Below are 20221 nucleotides of genomic sequence, written 5' to 3'. Positions count from 1 at the left end.
CACTCTTCAGTTGACTTCACAGTCTCCAGGTTCCAGAGTTGTTTTCCAAGACTTGGTGGCACTTCCAAGCCACAGCCAGCCTCAGCTAGAGCTGGTGACAGGCCTGCTCCAAGCAGGAATTCAGGCTGGAGACCCAGCACAGCCATCCCGCTCACACTGCTGTGACCTGGGGGATCCTGCTGCTTGCAAACACTCAGCCTGTCTCCGAGGAGGTGGCTGGGCTGTTGATGCACTCGCTCCTCTTGCAGATCCCTGGGCCAGCAGAGCTCCGGATATCCCAGCGCCAAAAGCAGATGATGAATTCAAGCAGATCGATATGGATGGGATGCTCAGACACGCAGCTTACGTGGTGCCAGCACTCTTTTCTCAGTATAAGTAGCCACACAGCTTCCTACCTCCTGCTTGGCTGCTACAGCCTGACCTGCGGGGTGGTGATCCTCACCTTGGCCCCTACAAACAGCTAGGGGTTTACTGGGTTTTCTCCTGGTTGCAGAGAACCTGATTTGCCTGGGGGGGGGGGGGGGGGAAAAAGCACTTTTTCATTATAAAAATATACCTGCAGGTCACTTGGCTTTAGGATGCATGTGCTGTCATTCCTTCCTCACGTGTGAAAAGCGGGAGGCTGGGGACTGGTCTTGAGCCCCACTGTTGGAGGCCACCCCACAGAGGGGACGCAGGAGGGGACAGTCTGGCACACAGCGAAGCGTGGCCGGGTCCCCCGCTGCGGGCAGCGCTAACCAGCAGGTGTGTTCACTACACCTGCGCAGGACGAACAGGGATTGCGTGGGGGAGTCCGGGCTTCCCGACAGGGATCCACCTCACACCTCGTCCCGAGGATCCGCCACCCCGCTCCGCCTGTGCAGGGCCTGCAGGCTGCAGCCAGCCTACGAGAGGCCCGTTTCACTTCTCTGAATGCTTCTGCCGTCAGGTCTCTTGCTCACCCAGGAGCCTTGGCACCCTCCTTCCTCTGCTGGGGTCATCTGGGAGATGTTTTGCGCTTCCTCCTTCTCCTGGAGAAGGAGCTGTACTTTAGGATTTTCTGCCCAGTACAAACGTACTGACAAAAGCACAAAGGAAGGTTCTCGGTGCAAGGACAGCTTCAAAACAGATCCAAAACTGGCATGAAACAAGCCAGAGCTGTTCCACCTGAACCAAGGTGGTGACTTCCAGGTGAGCTCAGGAGACGTTATCTCACCTGCTTTACATAGCACAGAGACTTCACAGACACTAGACGCTCAGAGCTTCGGCAGGAGCACCAGCCCTCTGCCTGCAAAGGAAGGGTTGCAGAGACGTGGCTGTTGCTGCTCCATCTGCCATGGCTGGGAACAGTGAACGCACGTCAACCCTTTGCTTTCTCCATCCAGCTCCCGGGAGGGATGAGCTTGCGCAGAGCGCAGGAGCAGCCACACTCCCACCCTTTAAAACTGCGTTACCTGCAGACTTATTTAGCAGAGTTTGAACGTGTTGAAATGAAATAAAACCCAAAGGTAAATACCTGCTTGACATGCTGAGCCAAGAAAGCTGTCCCATCAATACTACGGGATTTTGCTTCTTAGTTGGTGTCTTCCAGCAATTTCTAAGATGAGTGAGGCAGGACGAAAACCAAGATCCTGTTAAATCACAAAAGCTGACATGGTAAGTCCAAGATAGGCAAGACGGTCTCCAAAACCAGCTACTCAACAGCTCTATTCCGAGGGAAACAGCAAAGAGATGGGAAACAGATCTTTGGTGGGACTGACTTTCCCTCGGTCATCGATGACACTCACTAGGGCAGCACAGAGCTATCTCCTACTTTTTCCACATCCAAGCTGCCCAGCTGGCAGCAAAAGAGCACAGAAGTAGGGAAGGACTCAACAGATGTCAAGCCCCTGCTGGAAGTCTCCTGTTCACGTTTATTAGGACAGTTTTGGCTTGACCAAATCAAACACAAGCACACAGCTGCATAAAGAATTCCCCCAACAAACACAACTTTTTATTTCTGTAGAAAACAAGATACTTTTTCAGGAAGGACCAGCTTATGAAACAGCAGTTTGCATGTTAATATACATAAATACACAGGGTTACAATTTAGTGGGAAATACATTAAAAAAAAAGCTTTCAAGTACACAAAATAAATGTAGTAAAATCGGACTATCCCTTCCGCATACCTGCCTCAAATGGAATGAACATCCGCCCACGATCTGCCAACGGATCTCTCCACTGGACACACGCTGCAGGAGGGGGTGAGGACAGGCAGGGCCAGAGGGTTAATATCCAGTGTTTGGGATTAAGAACAGACTTACCCACGTTCAGTCCCTGTTCTCCCAACTACCAGGATGCGTGTAGTGTGACCGTTACCCTGCCAGCATGTTAGGAGAGCTGCAGAGGTAGGAAATACCTCCTTACTTCCACCTTCAGGTCCCCAGAGGGTTAACGCCGTACAGCTTCGTTACCCACAACACTAGAAATCCTGGAAATCCTGTGCCCCCGGGAGGCATTTATTAACAGTCTTGGACATGACAACGTGGTCCTGCAGCCACAGCGCCCGTGCTGCCGGGCAGTAAACACAACCGACGGACACAGAGCTTATGGGAGAAAGCTGCTGGATGCAGGCAGCCTCCTGAGTAGAAGGAATAACGTCTACAGATATGGAAGAACAGCACGAATCATCACAGACTTCCTGAGGATTTTCCTGCCAGGACACTGCCAACAGAGAATTCAGAGCATCGTTTAAATAAAACACCACTTGGAAGGAATTTGCAAGCCAAAAGGCTGATCCTTGTATCACAAACTTCAATCTGTTCCTTCTGCTTTTTGTCCTATAGGAGTTGAGAGACCTGTTACATCCCTAAACTCTTCTAGAAAATTTTACAAACAGGAGTAACACTCCGTCAGTCTCCAAGAGAGAAGGAGAAGGCATCTGAACAACAGACACTCCCTGATGTTGCTCTACGTGCTCTCATGTTAGAATGGGTAAAATGAGCCACCTGTGCAACAGGGGTCGTGTCCCGTTCCCAGGCCAGGCAACGGCAGAGATCCCGCGCTTCGCTTCAGCTACTGCGAGTGCAAAGGGCAATTCAAGTTTTCCTACCAGTCCCCAAGGCAGAAATTAAACGTTTGCAAAAACGGAAACACTTAAAACTCTTTAAGCCATTTAAATCAGAACAGTTTCTATCAGAACTTGACATATTTTACATGTTTATAAAACCCAAGGACCTCAGCTTATTAAATAACAATCAACATATCTTAAAAACGAAAGTTTTCTTACATTACAGCCAGAAGTGTTAACGGGCCTGTCTTCCAAAGCAGGAATGTTCATAAGTTATTTCTCTGAAGAGCCTCGCAGAGGTTTTGATTGGCATCTGGTTCCTCAGTCATCACCTCCACAGCCTCCCACTCCCCCGACCTGCTGGACTTCTTGATGGCCTCTACTACGCTCTGCATGTACAGACCGTCTTCGAAAGAGGCTGCCATGGAGACAGGTTTATGGTCCCACGTCCGACGGTCTTCCTGGTCTTGGAAAGACTGCCGCAGCGCTTGCACCATGTACACCATTCCTTTTAGGTAAAGCAGCGGGATGTCTTTAAACCCCTTGTCTAAAAGGCCCTTGTTGACAGTCAGAGAGTCTGTAAGCAGCAGTTCTTCTTGGAGCGCGGTGTTTTTCTGCCCGTACAAGTCCGTCCCGCGAGCTATGAGGCGACCAGCAGAGCCAACAACCATGACTTCATGGATGAACGATCCAGGCATGTTGAAGTTGAGAGTCACAGTGCAACAGACACCCTCGCTCATCAACATCTGGAAAAAGCAGAAGTCATCACTGGTGACGTGGCGGATCCCGCTTATAGCCATGTTCTGCTTCACAAAAGTCTTGAGCAAACCATGGACCTTCTCTGCCCTCCTGCTGATGAGGTGAGTGAGGAGGTCGATGATGTAGGTTCCCATTGTATGCAGGCCACCTCCTCCCATCAGCTCATCGCAGATCCAGTTGTACTTGTGGCTCAGCAGGCTGCCCCCATAAACTCGTACGTCACAGATCATCACGCTGCCCACGTAGTGTTCTTCTATCAACTGCTTCATCTTCACAAAGGCGGGCAGGAAACGGAGAACATTGCCAACGATGCTCATCAGCTTGGGGTAATACCTGGCGGCTGTGACCATCCTGAAAGCATCCACAGAGGTAGCGGCTTTCTCACAGATGACGTTCTTCCCTATTCCTGCAGCACAAAGAAAAAGAAAAATAACATAGCACACACCAGCCAAATATGCTCAGATACTCCAAAAGGCCATCGAGAAATGGGAGTTTTAAAAGTCAGGCTTCCCTGCTGCAATTTCAAAGGCAAAGGTCTGGGAACTAAACCAGGAATGCCAAGTGCAGCAAGACCCAAAGCTGCTTCCAAGATGCTCTGGTTGCGGAGCTGACAAACTCCCACAGAGAGGCTGCACATAAAGAGAGGATTTTTACATCACGAAGGGTAAGTGGCCAAATGGCATCGCAAGAAGACACAAGTTGCGTGTTGTAGCTGTAAAATTATTGGAACACCTGTACAGCCAGAGGGAAAATAACATCATGCACCCTGCAGGGAAGAGATGAGTGATGGGGAGATTCGATTTTCATTTTGTATTTCACCATCGCTAAGAATTTATTATTTCAAATAGATGAATAGAAATGGGATGTAGAAGATACCTAGTGGCCGTGTACATAATACAAGGATCAGAAACAATGTTTTGGTGGGTGGATTGTTTAAAAGCATCGCTAATTGGAAAGCAAAACACTTCTGGTTCAGCAGACTGCAAAGGTGGCTGTGCGAGTTACGCAGACGGGAGCTGCCCTCGCGAGCTGACCCACTGGGATTTTGTGACAGTTTGATGTGGGGGGGGTGTTCTGGTGGCAGGGGAGGGGATTTGCTCCCTGTGCCACCAGATCTGAGTCCCATCCCCCCCCGGGGGAGGTTGAGCCAAGGCGGCGCCTCTGCGAATTGCCCTATTTAAGTTGGGACAAAGGGGCGGGAAAGGGCTTTTTGCTCAGGAGCGAGGAGAGAGCAGGAGGGCGCTGCCCTCGCTCCCGGCTCCCGGCCGAGCGGCCGCTCGGGCCCGGGCCGGCGCCATGTGCTCAAGATGGCGCCGGGGAGCCGCATGGGGGACTCGGTAAGCGCCCCGCTCCCGGGGTGCCCGCCGGGCCGAGCTCCCCCAGAGAGGATTAATATCTAAGAGAAGACAACCACAACGACCGGGTCAGCAAAGATGGAGCAGGAGGAGGTGTGCTGGAGCTGAGGCTTCCCTTGCAAATCGGTGTGAGATGGCAGGCGGCCCCCCTGCAGCCAGGGTGTGCTCGGCGGGGCAGAGACCCACTCGCGGCCTGTGGAGAAACCCACGTCGGGAAGGAGATGCCTGAGCCCAGGAGAGGTCGTGGAGCAGGGGATGCGCGACCAGGTACTGTTGATAATGGGGCATGGAATGCACGACGAGGTCGTGGAGGCATCTGGAGACCGTGGGACGACCCACGCCGACGCGAGTGGCAGCAGCTCCCTAAGAGGCCGAGACTGGTAAAGCCCGAACTGGTGCGATCCATGGGGAGGATTGCAATCCTGCGGGCAGGACTTACTTTGGAAAAGTTTGGGGACTTTTTCTTTGTGAGTAGGGGATCCACCGAAGCAAGGGAAAAATGGTGTAAAGACTCCTCCTCCTTTAAGAAAGGAGCGGCAGTGAACAACATGGATGAACTGACCTGTACTCCCCCATTCCCTGTCTCCCTGCGCCGCTGGGGGGAAGACAGAGCCAGGAACGAAAGGAAAATAGGGGGTGGGGAGGTGTTGTTTTAAGATCGGGCCTTGTTTTCTCTTTCTCCTCTCAAGTAACCGGTTTCGTTCCCTTTTGTCTTTTGTTTAGTAACTGTTAATAAATTGTTTTTGTTTTTATGAAGAAAGCCTGAGTCATGTTTTGCCCGAGACCATGTTTGGTGGGTGCTCCCGCTCGGTTCTTGTCTCGACCCTCAGTCCAAAAACCACGACAGATTTTATTCCTACGGATGCGCTTCATCTCGTGCTCAGCCTGACTCAATGTAGGCAGTGAAGAATTCACTTTTTTTTTTTAACTTTAAAGCAGAAAAAGTTATACAAAAGAGCATCCCAGTGCAGGCTTCAACCAAATCCCTGCATTTGATGCTCTGCTGGTGTTCCCTCTTCCTCCTCCATCTTCACCCTTTTCTCATGGCATGGCTTAACTTTTATCGCATACATCAGGTCAGACAAAATACTTACTCAAATATTTTTCAGTGTGACAACCTAGAAGTCTCCCGACATTAACTGGTGATGTCAGACCTGAAGGTCAGTCACATTGTACCACAGTTTCTGCCTAGGAATTGCAGCCATGGCTGCACATGCTGGTAGGCACCTCTCTGAAAGCTTCTCCTTTCCCAGGAGCAGACTGGGCTCCCTGCTCAGAACAGCTTTTAAGTGACAACCCAACGAGAAGATACCAGCACAAACGCTTCAGCCGGTCTCTGGCACACGAAGGGAAGCCAGATCCCACACTGCAGCTCCTGCTCTCAGCACTCCACCTCCCGGCTGCACCCAGCGAGCCTTTTGGGAACCATCAGAGCGGTGCAGGGGCCAGCGAGCTCCCGTGACACATCATCGTGCCCAGCTCAGCCAGGGGACAGCTACGGCTACGGCAAACCCCGAACCTGTGTTTCTAACAGACACAAGCAAAAGCCTGTCAGAAAATGACAAGACTACAATTTTTAGTGTTCTCTCCCAGAGAAATCCCCTAAATAGATGTGAGCCAACAGAAGCTTTAACGAGCAAAGGGGACGGTCAAACTCCCTGGGCACACCCTGGCTGCCCACTGGTAACCCTCTGTGGCGGGGACCATTGCTGACCCTCCCGCCCCCAGTCCTGCTCCGGAGACAAGGCACGATGCTCTGTTCGATATTCTGCACGGCCAGCTTGCCACGGTTTAGCCTAGCCGGCAACTAAACACCACTCAGCTGCTTGCCCACCTTCTCCACCCCCAGGGGATGGAGAAGAGAATTAAAGGGGAAAAGGGAGAGACCCGTGGGTTGAGAGAAGAACAATTAAATAATAATAATACATGAATATATGTAAATGCGTATAATGACAATAATATATCCAAACGAGTGGTGCACAGTGTAACTGCTCACCACCCAGTGACCAACACCTGTCCCATCCCAGCAAACGATCCCAAAACAGAAAGTCCCAACATCGCAATCCTGGAGAAGCGAGAGGCCCAGAGAGAGAGAGAGCGCACCCCAAGAGACCGAGAGTGAAAACCCCTGGAAGAGCAAAGGCCTTTCTTTCCAGCCAACCCTCACCTATACACTGGGCATGACGCCACGTGATATGGAATACTTCATTTGGCCAATTTGTCCCTCAATCCTAAATCTAAGTTCAAATCCTAAGGGCAGTTGTGGCCCTTTGTCCCGGCCGTGCTCCCCCCCCAGCCTGTTGTGCTCCTGCACACTGGCAAAACACGGGAAGCTGGAAAGCCCTTGATGTCTCAGCACCAACTGTAACCATCAGTGCGCTGTCGACGTTCTGCTCACAGCAAATCCCAGAGTAAATCCCAAACCCAGAGCTCTTCTGGCTGCTACAAAGAAGAACCAACTCCATCCCAATCAAAACCAGGACACAGCTGAAGCATCTTGAGAAGCTTCAGTGCCTGGTTTACCTGCCTTGTTTAAGCAACACTTATCTCAAGCCAAGTTACAGTAAAATACAAGCGAAAAGAAAAAGTAGGAGGATCTTCACAGCAGTTCTCAAAGCTGGCAGAAAATAAAAGCGACTCCTGATCCACGTTCGCACGGGGCACTGCTCTGCAGTCAGTGCTCTGCCGGCACGTCCCTCCCTGCTGCACAACCCCACGTGTATTTGGCGGTGCAGGAGCTGGCTCAGGGCACAAACCCAACATGGAAATATTCACTCATCTTGGCTCTTTTTCGGGCAGCTTATTGCCCCAAGTTGGCTCTTCAAGGAGCCTGACGGTGTCCACACAGAAGGGGCTGGGTCCCTGCAGTGGGCAACTGAGAGCGGAGAGGGCCGAGCCAAAGGAGACCCCCCTGCCTGCCGGGTCAGCCACGTCACACCAGGCAGTCGATCACACTGGGCTGCCCTTGTCCTGCCACCCACCCTTGTCCTTGTGTCAGTGCCGTGCTACAGTGCAGGCTGAGCAGCTTGAGGAGCAAGAACTGCCTGATGCCTTTGTTTGGGAAGGCAGTGAGTGCGGCACACCGACAGCTTGGCACAGCCCACCGAGCGCTGCCGGCGTGCCAAGTCGGAGTCCTGGGTACACCGTAACACCTCTGGGGCAATGCTGTGGTTGCCTGCAGTGGGATGCCCCCCCAGCCGTCCCTAAGCTCATGGAGATGGCCGTGCAGCAAGGACGAGGGCCAAGTCGGAGATGGCTACGAGGTCCCTTACCAACGTAACGTCCATGCCTTCTGTTTTCCGAGGCAGAGTAACTTACAACCCTTGTCCTGTCACTATTATTTTGATAATCAATAACCTGAACTTGGTACCATACTGTTTTCTTAAATCACCACTGCAAAACTGTCTGTTGAGGTCCCAACCAGCTAGGAGACCTGAGAGCCACCACAGGGCTCTGGTGCTCCTCAGAGCCCTTTGTGAACCAGTTCGGCTCACCATTGGAACCCAGTTTAGAAAAGGAAGCTTCCTCTTTCCACGCAGGGGGTTAAATCAGCTCACAGATGGGTCTAAGCCCACAGAAGGGGTTGCATGACTGGAAGGAAGGAAGTGGAGCTGTGGAGTTGGGTCTTCCCACCTTAGACAGAAGGCTGTCCTAGCAACATGCCTCAGGGTCTCCTCTGTGCATACCTCGGAGCAAACCCTGTGCAGGGAGCACATCAGCTTCTGCAGACCATCCCTTCACTGAAGTCCTCCTAGGACACTAGGGAGAGAAAGAGTCAATCTTCCTCCCTAGAACTTATTTCATTTTGTCCTCACCCAGGAAACAGGCTGCCCACCCTGCCTCATGACAGTCTTGGCAGATGGACGTTATTCTGCCAGCCCACCCCACCGTTACCAGCTCCAAGCCCCCGTGGGCTCTGTAAGCTGCAATGATGGTCCCTCAGGAAGTGCTTCTTGCTCTCAGTGCTGCGTTCGTTACTGCTGAATGTGAAATGATGTACCTAAGGCAACCAGCTAAGCAGTGAGAAGGTAGGCAGCTCTCCACCAGCTCTTCCACTGCTCGTGACTCTCATTAACTCGGAACGGCTTCAGGCTTCAGCATCCCCCAGAAACTGCCCCAGACAGGCCGTACGGCCCTACGTGCAGAGCAGCCACACAACCTGACTCACACACCCCGACCAAAGCACCCGACAGCGATCAGGCCTGACCCCGAACAAACTGCTCTGCTCCAGACACACATGAAACCACCTCTCCACGAGCGCGTTTCCAGGTGCACCCTTCGCAGCAGTCGTCACTAGCTCTGCACACAGGAGAAACCGTTCTTATTTATGAATTTTTAACTGGTGGTTGTAGTAAGAGGGAGGGAAAAAGAGAACAAAAGGTCACTTTTGCCAGGAGTCCTTAAATAAACTATCCACTCCCGCGTTCTGGGGCAAAAGCACCTGCTAGATTCCAAGAATTTTCAAACCAATTCCTGGTTTAGTAAATAAACTAAATGTTTAAAAAGAGGTGTCTCAACTCATTAACGTAACATAGCCAAATCATGGCTTCACTCAATGAAATACCAGATTTAAAGGGTGTTCACATCCTATGGAAGCAATCAAAAAACAAGAGGTGAGCCTTACTGGACAGCAGAATAAACTGGAGTATGTTCTCCTAAAGGAATCTTATGTCTCTAGTCAGATCCACTCTGTCCATCCGCAACGAGGCCTCAGCTTCTCCTGCAGCTGCTTAGCCACACCGCATCCAAAACTGGCCATACAAGAAGTATTTTACAGTCTGGGTTAATAAAATGCAAGCACAGAAAACCTGCTGCTTTTTCATGCTACCTGGTGGGCACTACCCAGAGCCGTGATAGGAGCTGGGGATGGAAACAGGTCCCAGCAACGGCCAGGACCCCTCAGCCCACTTCTTCCTCCTGGTAGGGAGGGTGCCAGTAAGGGCAGGAGGAAAGGGAAAGGACCCCGCAGCCTGGTGGGGCTTTGGGAGGCGGAGTGTGCACGAAAAGCTGGGAGAAGTGCAGCCCAAACCTTGAAGAGCTGGCTCTCTCCACAGCTGATAGGCACATGAGCTGGGGTCTCCTCTCTGCCTCAGGCTGGGTGCAAACCAGCAGGCCACCAACACCACACCCGGCCACCTCATTGAGAAGGTCCTTCGTAGCCAGGGGGCCACTGAGTAGCCTGGATGGGCCGGGAGGGACACGCAGGTGAGCAAATGCAACAGGCAGGGGCACCCATGCACAGAGGTGTCCCTGCAGCGCAGTCAGGAGGGGACCGGCCGCGTGCCACGCAGCCTGCCCAGGCAGCGCCAGGAGTGGGCTGGGCTGGGACAGCCCGCTCACCGTGACACCTACCACGTCACCTCTTTGGCTGTTCCTCTGCCTGGCCATCACAGCCACAGCTGCCCATCCAACGCTTTCCACGAACAGCTGAAGTGCCCAGCCTTGCCTCCCTCTGCACAAGTTCCAATGTCGGCTCAAGCCACCACATCTATTTATCCCACGTAAATATGTCCACTGAACTGAAGCCCCAGTTCTTTCCTACCCTGAGTAAGGTCAGACACCTGAGGCTGCACCTGGGAAGATGTACGACTGGCCGCTGTTGAAGCGCACCAGACCATTGCTTTGTCCACTGGAAGAAGTTGGGAGTGTCTGAGGAGTCTTCCCAAACAACCGGCTGTTTCAGACGTGCTTGCTTTGGGAGCTTCCCAGTGAATGAACGCGCATTCCAAAGCACACTCCATTTCATTTCTCGTTTGCCTACGGATTGAAAAGACCTCCATGCTACTCGTTACGGAGACGGGAAGCACAACATGCAACGAGCACTCACGGCATGCCCGTTCATCCTGTTTCAGAGCAGGAAATCCAGATTTGACACAACACAAAGCAGTGATAGTGTCCTTTCTGACTCCTTCCCTCATAATTAACACATACGTGCTATAATTTGTAGGGACTCCACAAAATCAGGGAGCTAAACAATCTATGTTGCAAAGATGTCTTAAACAATGTAGGCAACCAGTACAAACCACGAGAGACAAGCAACAGGTTCCTCTGTAGCCACTCCACAAACCACCCGTTTGGCAGCCGGGCTCCGTACGCGCAGCAGCGTTATCTTCAGCATCCTGAAGATAAAATTTTACTCTGAGGACTTCTCATGCTCTGCCTCCCTGAACTTTGCCTCATGCACAAACATCCCATGTTTTACATTCCACCCCAGCTGGTAACTCAGCTCTGGGCTCACCTAACGCAAAGGTGGATGCATTTTACCTGTGGGACATGAACCACAGCACAGACGTTTCCTGAAATTAATTTAGTTCCCCTGAGATCAAAAGAAGTGCAAATTTTAGGATAGCTTCTTGCTTTGCCGGTTGTGGAGATAAACCATAAGATTACACGGATCTTAATTTGAATTATCCTCTGGGCTTTGATCTGTTCTGTCTGGTGCAGGAACTCAGTCCAGTGCTACTGCTTTGTCCTCAGCATGCCGAAGCCCTACCTAGGCTTGTTTATGGATGGCAGTCAGCAGGAAATTTATGCAAACGAATCGCACCGCCTGGAAAAACTGGGTCTGTCTCTCCAGAAAGAAAAACGTAAGCACTTAAAAAAAAAAAAAAACACAAACAACCAAAAAACCCCAAAGAAAGTACTAAAAAGTATACAAGTAAGTACTAAAAGTGTAAGCACTTCAAGAACAAACAAAAAAGCCCCACCAAAACAACACACAAGACCATTACCACTGCGCCACATCCATCTTTCCCAAAGCCCGGCCTCTGGGCCAGTAAACACCAAACCATTATAGACAATTCACAGCCAATAATTCTCCAGTTATAAACATCACAGTATCAATCTGAACTTCCGGAGAAAACATACTTGCCACCTTTGGCCCTACCCTGCCCTTGTGTTCCTCCAATGACCCCTCCAGCACTGGCTTAAAGCACGTCACGACACTCTTGGTAGCAGGTCGATAAACACTATTGCGACAGAAAAGCTGACAGACCAGGTCAGCATCATACTGGGTCCCAGATGCCTGCACCGGTTTGCAGATCAGAACATTTCAGGATAGAGAGGAGCAAAGAAAAACTACTACTTCATCCGTTGATTTCCCGAGCTTTCTGGGCTTTCGGCTTCTCCCCCCCTTTCCTCCTTAAGCCATCCTACAGGTTCCCAGCCTTCAAAGAAAGAAACTCGATTCATTTCGGTTAATAATTCATAACAGGTTCAGGCCTCTCCATTTAGCCCACTCGACCATCATGAGCCATGAGAACCAGTTAAACACTTACTACTCTAACAAACGTAGAGCTTTTAGCATATTTAAAGAGAGAAATTCTAAGTTACAGTTCCAATATTCCGAAGTTGGAATCCCTTAAATTCCAAGGACAAGGTAAACACACAAATCTAACCCCGCAGAACAAACCAAAACAAGCTCAGAATCTCACTCTGCATATCTAAGTGGCACTGCAAACCTTTGTGCAGGGAGTTGGTTACTTCCAAACCAAATTGCTGTGGAGCAAAGAGGCCAAGAACAACAAACCACCCTGGCTCACATGGTTTGAGACATTACCCGTCCTAAAATTAACTCATGTGGATCTCCTGTAAACACAGGAAAAATATCACACCTGTTATTTCCAGAATTACATGCAAACTCACAGCCACGCTGTGCTACGTGAGAGGACATTAACACTACAGAGTCCCACGCTGGAGAATTAAGAAATGTCAGGATGCCCAAGCAGCTCCCTGCCCAACCAGTTCGGGGTGGTGTTCCTCCTCTCCCAGACCCCTTCACCCAGCCCATCTCGCTGGATTCCTCCTGTTGTCCTCCAACTTCTCCTCCTCCTCCCCCAGCACCTGCCCTCCTGCATCAGGTGGAAGGATTCCTCCAGGAAGCCTGCACCCGGGACCGTACCGGCCTGCTACGGACACCAGTGGCTAAGGAGAGCTCCAGGCGGTGGCTGGGTCACAGCACGCTGGCTCAAAACAGGGCCTGCACAGAATTTGGCTCCTACGAAGGCTCTACGGAGCACATGCAGTCATTTTTTCCAAGGCTTTTAACTTTCAAGTGTGGTTTTATCTGTGGGGAAAACAGAAAACAGAGCTGAACAATCCTCCCACCCCAGGGAAATCTCGGTTTCCTATTGTGGGACGTGGGAAGATTTGAAATGACTTAAGCAACTTAAGTTGCATGAGTTTGTTTGTTGGGTTTTTTGTTTGTTTGTTTTAAATGGGCATAAAAACATTTTCCTCCCTCATCATCATCTCTGAAACAGCTCGTTTTTATTAACACCTGCCCACGATAAATTCAGTCAGAAGAAGACATGAGATATTTTAGCCCGATCGGTTCAAGATTTGCAAAGCTATAAGCAACTATAAAGAGCATTTTTACAAAAAATTCTAGGTAACCTTTCTTGCAGATGGCGCTACCAACGCCACACAACACCTTCAGCACTGCATTTGCACCGTGGTGCAACCAGAACTGTGCTGGGATAACACTTTCCAATTTCAATCTGCCAGCGAGCTATGGATTTTCGGTCCCGCTCCAGAGACAAAAAGGTACCTAGAGCCTTCACAGCAATTTGCCGAGTTAGCGGTGGAGGGATATTGATGCAAACCAAATCTACGTCCTGGTGAAGCAAGACATCGTCCGTCCGACTCGTGTAGAAGGGGATGTTCATTTCCTCTGCCAGCTGTCTGGCTTCCTCTTCAGTCTTCCCCCAAAGCGCTTCGATGGAGAAGCCTTCTGCTCTCAGCAGGGGTACCAGTACCCGGGCGGTGCTGCCAGTTCCAAACACGCCCACTCCAGGAAGCATTTTCATTCTGCGTTCATTCAAGCATTACGGTCTACACGCAGGCCTTCGATAAAGCGTTCAGCTGCTCAGCTTTCCGTTCCAACCACGGTTCCTAAAACATGAAAAGTTACAAGTCAGTAACCACAAAAGGCATATTTTGCTATCAAGCACATCTCAAACTCATCTAGCCTGAATCCTTCTACCCTTCACACAGCATTCAAAATTCCCAAAGATCCTCATGAAAAAACCAACCCCCCACAAACTCGCAGTCCTTAGAGAAGCAGTACTAAGGGACAAGTCTAACAATCCCACTGACAAAGTCAAGAGTGCCTCCTGAGCTTCAAAACTCAGGACACATGTCCAGAAACACACCTGAGCACGCCAGGATGAACCAGAGATGGCAAGGCACCAACTGGGAGCGACAGGAAGCATCACTGGGACAGGACACGGATATCGCATCGGCAGTGAGAGCAGTGCCACTGTAATTGTGATGATATAAGTCTCTAAATGAGACAAGTTTGTGAGATGAGGTCGTATCTTTTATTAAACTGGCTGAGATAGCTGGAAACAACAGGCAAGCTTTAGGGCACATAAAGCTTTCTTCCAAATTAAACACACAAACTGAAAGCAATGACTTGGAACTTAGTTTTATGGCATAGTTAAGCCACTCCAGAGAACATCTAGAAAACACATCCTGCGAGGAAAGCCTGGATTCACCGAGCTGCTTTAGCCTGGGGAGAAGGCTACAAGGAGACTAATGTCAGTGTTCGACTACGCAAAAAACTGCTTTCCGACAGGAAAAGGGCGCTCCTCTGTGTCCGTTGTGGGTAGTGAAGTTTTACTGAACTCAGGACAGTCAAAAATATCTCCTGCCTACGCCATGTAGTCTCCAGGAGCGCAGGGCTTTGCACACAATTATAGTCCCTACACACAAACACCTGGTTAAGTCACACTTTTATTGTTCTGTAAGTAATTTCTGGTAAATTGATCCCTTTGGATCCCTCCTTGCCAGTTTGACTCAGAGCTGCTTCTGGCCACAACTGGCTGAACTGCCTTCAGCACTCACTTGAGCACTAACTTTTGAGGAGAGACGTCGGAAGTCTCCTCAATCCGTGCCACTGCAACCTAGGAGCTGGCTTTTGCTCTGTGCCTTTCTGAATTCTCATCTACTACACCCACTGTCAACCTTTTCCGAATGATTTTTTTTTTTCTGCAGAAAGAAAAAGTTTTCTTAATTTTATAAACATGAAAAATTCCGTTTTCCTTAGCAGCTTAACATGAAGAGGCAAAGACCATGTTTAAAAAGAAAACCGGTACCAACATCAGATCGAAAAATCCCAAGAAAGGCGATCTGTTTCAGAAGGAGTCACATCCTAAAAGACTCACACCAAGTCACGACGTGCAAAAGCAAATCCTGACACAGCATCAGGAGGCACCAGCAGGCAAGTCAACCCCCCCACACCGCAAACGCTTTGTATGGCACCAGCATTTCGTTAGTCTGGGGGTGCCCATGCCAACCAGCAGAACAAAACTGCCCAATTTCTAGGTATTTGTGTGGTACAAACTAAGCTAGGAAACAGAAACAGCAGCACTTGAGAATATTTTACCTTCTAAAACACACAACAAATATTTACAGATGCGATAAAACACCTTATTAAATATTTACTGAATTATTTCAGTATGGTTTTTGCTTGTTCTGGGTGATGATAGGTTTTTGCAGTGATACAGTCGTGATAACATGATACAGTCTTTATAAACAAGAACAAAGTTCATTGGAATTTTAATTAACTCATTTTTATCCGACACTGAGCAGAACTCTCAAATGAGGATGGTATTAAAAGGATCTTGAAAACATCTACTATTATATGTAAAAAGGTAATTTAGTGGCAGGAAGGATGGCTTGTATTCAGGCTTGTTTTGTATAAATGATGCAAACAAACAAACAAGGTCCTGCAGCTGGATGTACAATAAATAAAACTGTTGAAGTCCCTACACATCTATATGTGGCAGTTTACAGGCTGGAGGAAGAAAAAGTAAAAAGAGCATCATCTTCTTTTGCACAGACACAAACTGAGCAAGGTGGAACGGAGCCAAGGTGAGCGTGTGCCTGCTTGCACCAGGCTGCACGGACTTGCTCACCGATGTCAAAACTGCAGGTGGCAAAAGTTTGGAAAAGGCTGAATTTTCTGAAAACGCGATGAAGAGCGCACCGTAGCGCTTACCGTGCGGTAGGAGACTCCTGCTGCTCGGATGAGCTGATTTCTGGAACGCTTGCTCATTTTAAAAAGTTCATCTTTAAAAAGTTTTACTTTTTTCTGTTTTCCGTTCAACTGCCTCCTAAAAAACCCAGTCAGGTGGAATTCATTTTAAACCCATTTATTCCCAAAACGCACCGTGCCGCTGCAACGGTGCCACTAGTCGTTACCAGCACAAACCCACAAAAACTGGTGTTTCACTTCCATGGAGACCAACTTCTGATGATACCAGAACTAAAGGGCACCAGCTCAGCACCAGTACCACGACAAACCAAGAACCAGCCAACTCAGCCTCAGCAACGACTTCCAGCGAGGCAGCTGTGCTCTTCCCCAACTGGGAGGTCCTGGTTTGTCAGGATGCTCATGGCAGGATGGATGCGGATGCCGAAGGGCAGCGAAACCACGGTCCTGGCACAGGGCAAGGCGCAGAGCACGCGTGGCGCAGGCAGAACTAGAGTAAATGCTGCCAGAGGTGGCACGGGAGGTTTTGAAGAGGGGCATGTATTGGTACAACCCCCACACACACATTCCAGTGCTGCTAACTGGCAGATGAGACATTGGTCACCCCAGGGAAGGAATCTAAAAATCAAAACGAAGCCACAGCTGAGGAAAGGGGCAGCTGTAATTAACAGTCCATGAAGAACAGCAACCCCAGAAGAGCAGCACTGTGCCACGGCAGAAGTCCCCAGGGCACTGATCTCCGGAGATCTATGAGCACTTCTAATGCTTCTCCTCTAAGGAGTGGAGAAAAAAGCAGAACTGGAAACGACACAAAGGTGATCAAAAGCATAAAAAATCTTCTGCCTAAGGAAGACCTAAGTAAAGAAGATTAAGGGAGGATTTTTGGGCTATTTGCAGCCCAGAAAGCCAACCATGTCCTGGGCTGCATCCAAAGCAGCATGGGCAGCAGGTCGAGGGAGGGGATTCTGCCCCTCTGCTCTGCTCTCCTGAGACCCCCCCTGCAGTTCTGCGTTGAGCTCTGGGGTCCTCAACATCAGAAGAACATGGAGCTGCTGGAGCGGGTCCAGAGGAGGCCACAAAGATGATCCGAGGGCTGGAGCACCTCTGCTGTGGAGACAGGCTGAGAGAGTTGGGGCTGTTCAGCCTGGAGAAGAGAAGGCTCCCGGGAGACCTTCCAGTGCCTAAAGGGGCTACAGGAAAGCTGGAGAGGGACTTTGGACAAGGGTGTGTAGTGACAGGACACGGGGCAATGGCTTTAAACTGAAAGAGGGGAGATTTCGATGGGATCTAAGGAAGAAATTCTTCCCTCTGAGGGTGGTGAGGCACTGGCACAGGTTGCCCAGAGAAGCTGTGGCTGCCCCATCCCTGGAAGTGTTCAAGGCCAGGCTGGATGAGGCTTTGAGCAACCTGGTGTAGTGGAAGGTGTCCCTGGCCATGGCAGGGGGGTTGGAACTAGATGGTCTTCAAGGTCCCTTCCAACCCAAACCCTTCTGTGCTTCTATGAAAGATTCCTCAGTCCGGCAAAGACGCAACTGAGAGGGATGTCACAGAAGTGATACAGAGTGTCTTAGGATGGAGGAAACCAAATTTTTCACTGTCTCTCCCAATATAAGGACAAATCAAACGGAGCTCAGCAAAGGCAAGATCAAAACAACCTAAAGGAGGCGTGGTAAGCTGTGAAACACCTTGCCATGGCATACTGTAGATGTCAGCTGCTGAAAGGAGTCAAGGAAGACTAGACAAGTTCAGGAACCCACTTTGGGAATACATTGCAACCAGCATTTACATGACCAAACGCAATGAAAAACCTGCCAATTCCTACAGGACCCAATTCAATTCCACACTGAAGCAGTCAGGGAGCTCAGGAGGCAGAAGCCTCAAAAAATAAATATTACAGTCAAGGACTACAGCGCCCAGAAGCTGTTGTGAACCCTTACAGATGGCTAAAGGTAGTAAAAGAATAATAGTTTTTGCCAAAAAAGACACTCGTTAGTGTAAGACTGGCTCTGCAGAAGAACAAGGCAATTCACGCTTCTCCAACTTATCCTAAGAAGTTCCATTTTGGTTCCAAGGAAGGTGAGGCACACAGTGGAGGGGCTTATCAGCAACAGAGGAACTGTTTTCACCCAGTCGGTTGTTGCTGTTGAGTTTGCAAAGAAAGCAAAGACAAGTAACAAGGCCTGTACAGGTAATAGAGTTGTTACTGGTTGTGACATCCTCATGGATCTTAAGGTTGCACGAGAAACTTTGCCAAAATCTATACAGGAACTACTCAGATTTTCACTTTGCATTAGGAGTTTTGCACCAGTGACATGAATGCACTGCAGAGACTGAAAACAGATGCTGCCCCAGAACTGTCAGTTCTGCAAGAACCCCAGCAGAGGTGACAGAAGTGCTGGTAGAAACTGCAGGCATCCCTGTGAAAGCCAGCAAGCTCTCTGCAGGAATAGAGCTGGGAGAACTTCACTGGTCCACTGAAGCCAGACATCACTTCAGCCTGGAGAAGAGAAGGCTCTGGGGAGACCTTCCAGCACCTTCCTGTGCCTAAAGGGGCTACAAGAAAGCTGGAGAGGGACTTTGGACAAGAGTGTGCAGTGACAGGACAAGGGGCAATGGATTTAAACTGAAAGAGGGGAGATTTTGATGAGATAGAAGGAAGAAATTCTTCCCTCTGAGGGTGGTGAGGCACTGGCACAGGTTGCCCAGAGAAGCTGTGGCTGCCCCATCCCTGGAAGTGTTCAAGGCCAGGCTGGATGGGGCTTTGGGCAACCTGGTGTAGTGGAAGGTGTCCCTGGCCATGGCAGGGGGGTTGGAACTGGGTGATCTTTGAGGTCCCTCCCAACCCAAACCATTCCGTGACTCTATTCTGTACGTGCAGTCATTTTCCACCTGTCAAACCGTTTATCCAGCCTTCTGGCACCCAGGTACCGCCTGTGACGGCCCCCACACACGCGGTTCATGCGCCAATCTCAAAGAGACCAACGCGCTGCCCCTCCGAAACGCGCTTTTAACTCCGAGCAAGCGTGTTGCGCGACGGAGCCCAGCGCCTCGGCGGCTCCCGCCACCCCCCGAGCCGGAGCGCAGCGCCCGGCCCGCCCCGCTCCGGCCGTGCCATGCGGGCCCGCTCACGGCACGCCGCTTCCCGCGGGCACCGCCCGAGCTCAGGGCGGCAACCCCTGAAACCCCTCACGCTGTCACCGCGCTGCGAAGCGGCCCCGGCGCGGCCCACGGCGCTGTCTGCTGACCGGGGAGCGGCTGCTCTTTGTGTGCCGGTCCCTCACGGCGGCGGCCGCGCCAGCCGGCCCCGCCCCGCCCCGGGCAGGGCCTCCGCCTCGCCTCACGGGGCCGCACGGCGCAGGCCGCCGGCCCACACGGAGGAAGTCCCGCCGAGACCCCCCGGGCTCCCCCGCCGGCCGCGCCCGGCCCGGCGCCCTCGGGCAGGAACGCGTCCCGCCCGCCTCCATGCGGCCCCGCACCGGGAGAGCTGCCCTTACCTGCCGCCGGCCGGCGGAGGAGGCCGCCGCCGCCCCCCCGCGCATCCTCCTGCCGGGCGCCCGCTCCCGGCGCCGCCCTGCCCGGCCGGGCAGCGGCTCCCGAAATGGCGGCGCCCGGAGAGGCTTCCCCCGCCTCGTGCAGGGCGGCCTATCCCGCGGCCGGACACCGGCGGAGAGGCGGGCCTTTGGCCGACGGACAGTGCCGGCAGCCAGTAGGAAGGCGGCGCGGCGCGGCGTCATCTCATTGATGCGCTCCCCCCGTAGCCTCTCCTCGGCGGGGTGCCGCGGCCGCGCCTGCGCGGGCTCCCCAGTAGGCGGGACACGGGGCGGGCTGGGGGGCCCGGCACCGGGGCCGGCGCTCCAGCAGCATCCCTGGTGTCCGTGACAGTCTCCTTAGCTTCTTAAAGCGAAACATGGAAAAATGCAGCAGCGGGGGGACGAGGTTTAAAACAATCCAGAGGAAGATCCGGTAATTCCCTAGTGAGGTCTCTGTAGTTACTCATGCACCGTAACAACCCTAACTCGTACATTTGACTTTTCACTCTTCTATCTCGCTTTGCGACTTGTCAGAGTTTTGTAACCCCAAGAT

General features: G+C 51.3%; 1 protein-coding gene across 3 annotated transcripts; it reads right to left on the bottom strand.

The window, feature by feature from the left end:
- Window positions 1–1596: 1596 nt before the first annotated feature.
- On the bottom strand, window positions 1597–19658 carry GFOD2 (Gfo/Idh/MocA-like oxidoreductase domain containing 2). Of its 3 annotated transcripts, none has more exons than XM_086620868.1 (4): window positions 19633–19658; window positions 13691–14034; window positions 3248–4193; window positions 1597–1610 (listed from the first exon to the last, which is right to left on the bottom strand). In XM_086620868.1, exons 2-3 carry the CDS (start codon window positions 13947–13949, stop codon window positions 3295–3297), a joined length of 1158 nt encoding a protein of 385 aa, XP_086476994.1. In that variant the 5' UTR covers window positions 13950–14034; window positions 19633–19658; the 3' UTR covers window positions 1597–1610; window positions 3248–3294. The 3 variants fall into 3 exon arrangements, with proteins under 3 accessions (XP_086476994.1, XP_086476993.1, XP_086476992.1); XM_086620867.1 differs by lacking the exon at window positions 1597–1610 and adding an exon at window positions 1983–2210; XM_086620866.1 differs by lacking the exon at window positions 1597–1610 and having other exon boundaries at window positions 2293–4193.
- Window positions 19659–20221: the final 563 nt, after the last annotated feature.

The sequence above is a fragment of the Tauraco erythrolophus genome, chromosome 15 (genome assembly GCF_009769465.1).
Source record: "Tauraco erythrolophus isolate bTauEry1 chromosome 15, bTauEry1.pri, whole genome shotgun sequence".
Classification (NCBI taxonomy): Eukaryota; Metazoa; Chordata; class Aves; order Musophagiformes; family Musophagidae; genus Tauraco; species Tauraco erythrolophus.
Note: the sequence above shows the minus strand (reverse complement) of the source record. Positions and strands in the feature narration are given on the sequence as shown.

Coding starts and splice junctions, on each gene's coding strand:
- GFOD2 (XM_086620868.1), bottom strand. CDS start 13,949: ATGAAAATGCTTCCTGGAGTGGGCGTGTTTGGAACTGGCAGCACCGCC. Junction 4,194..13,690: donor AATTGCTGTGAAGGCTCTAG/GTACCTTTTTGT, acceptor TTTGTGCTGCAG/GAATAGGGAAGAACGTCATC.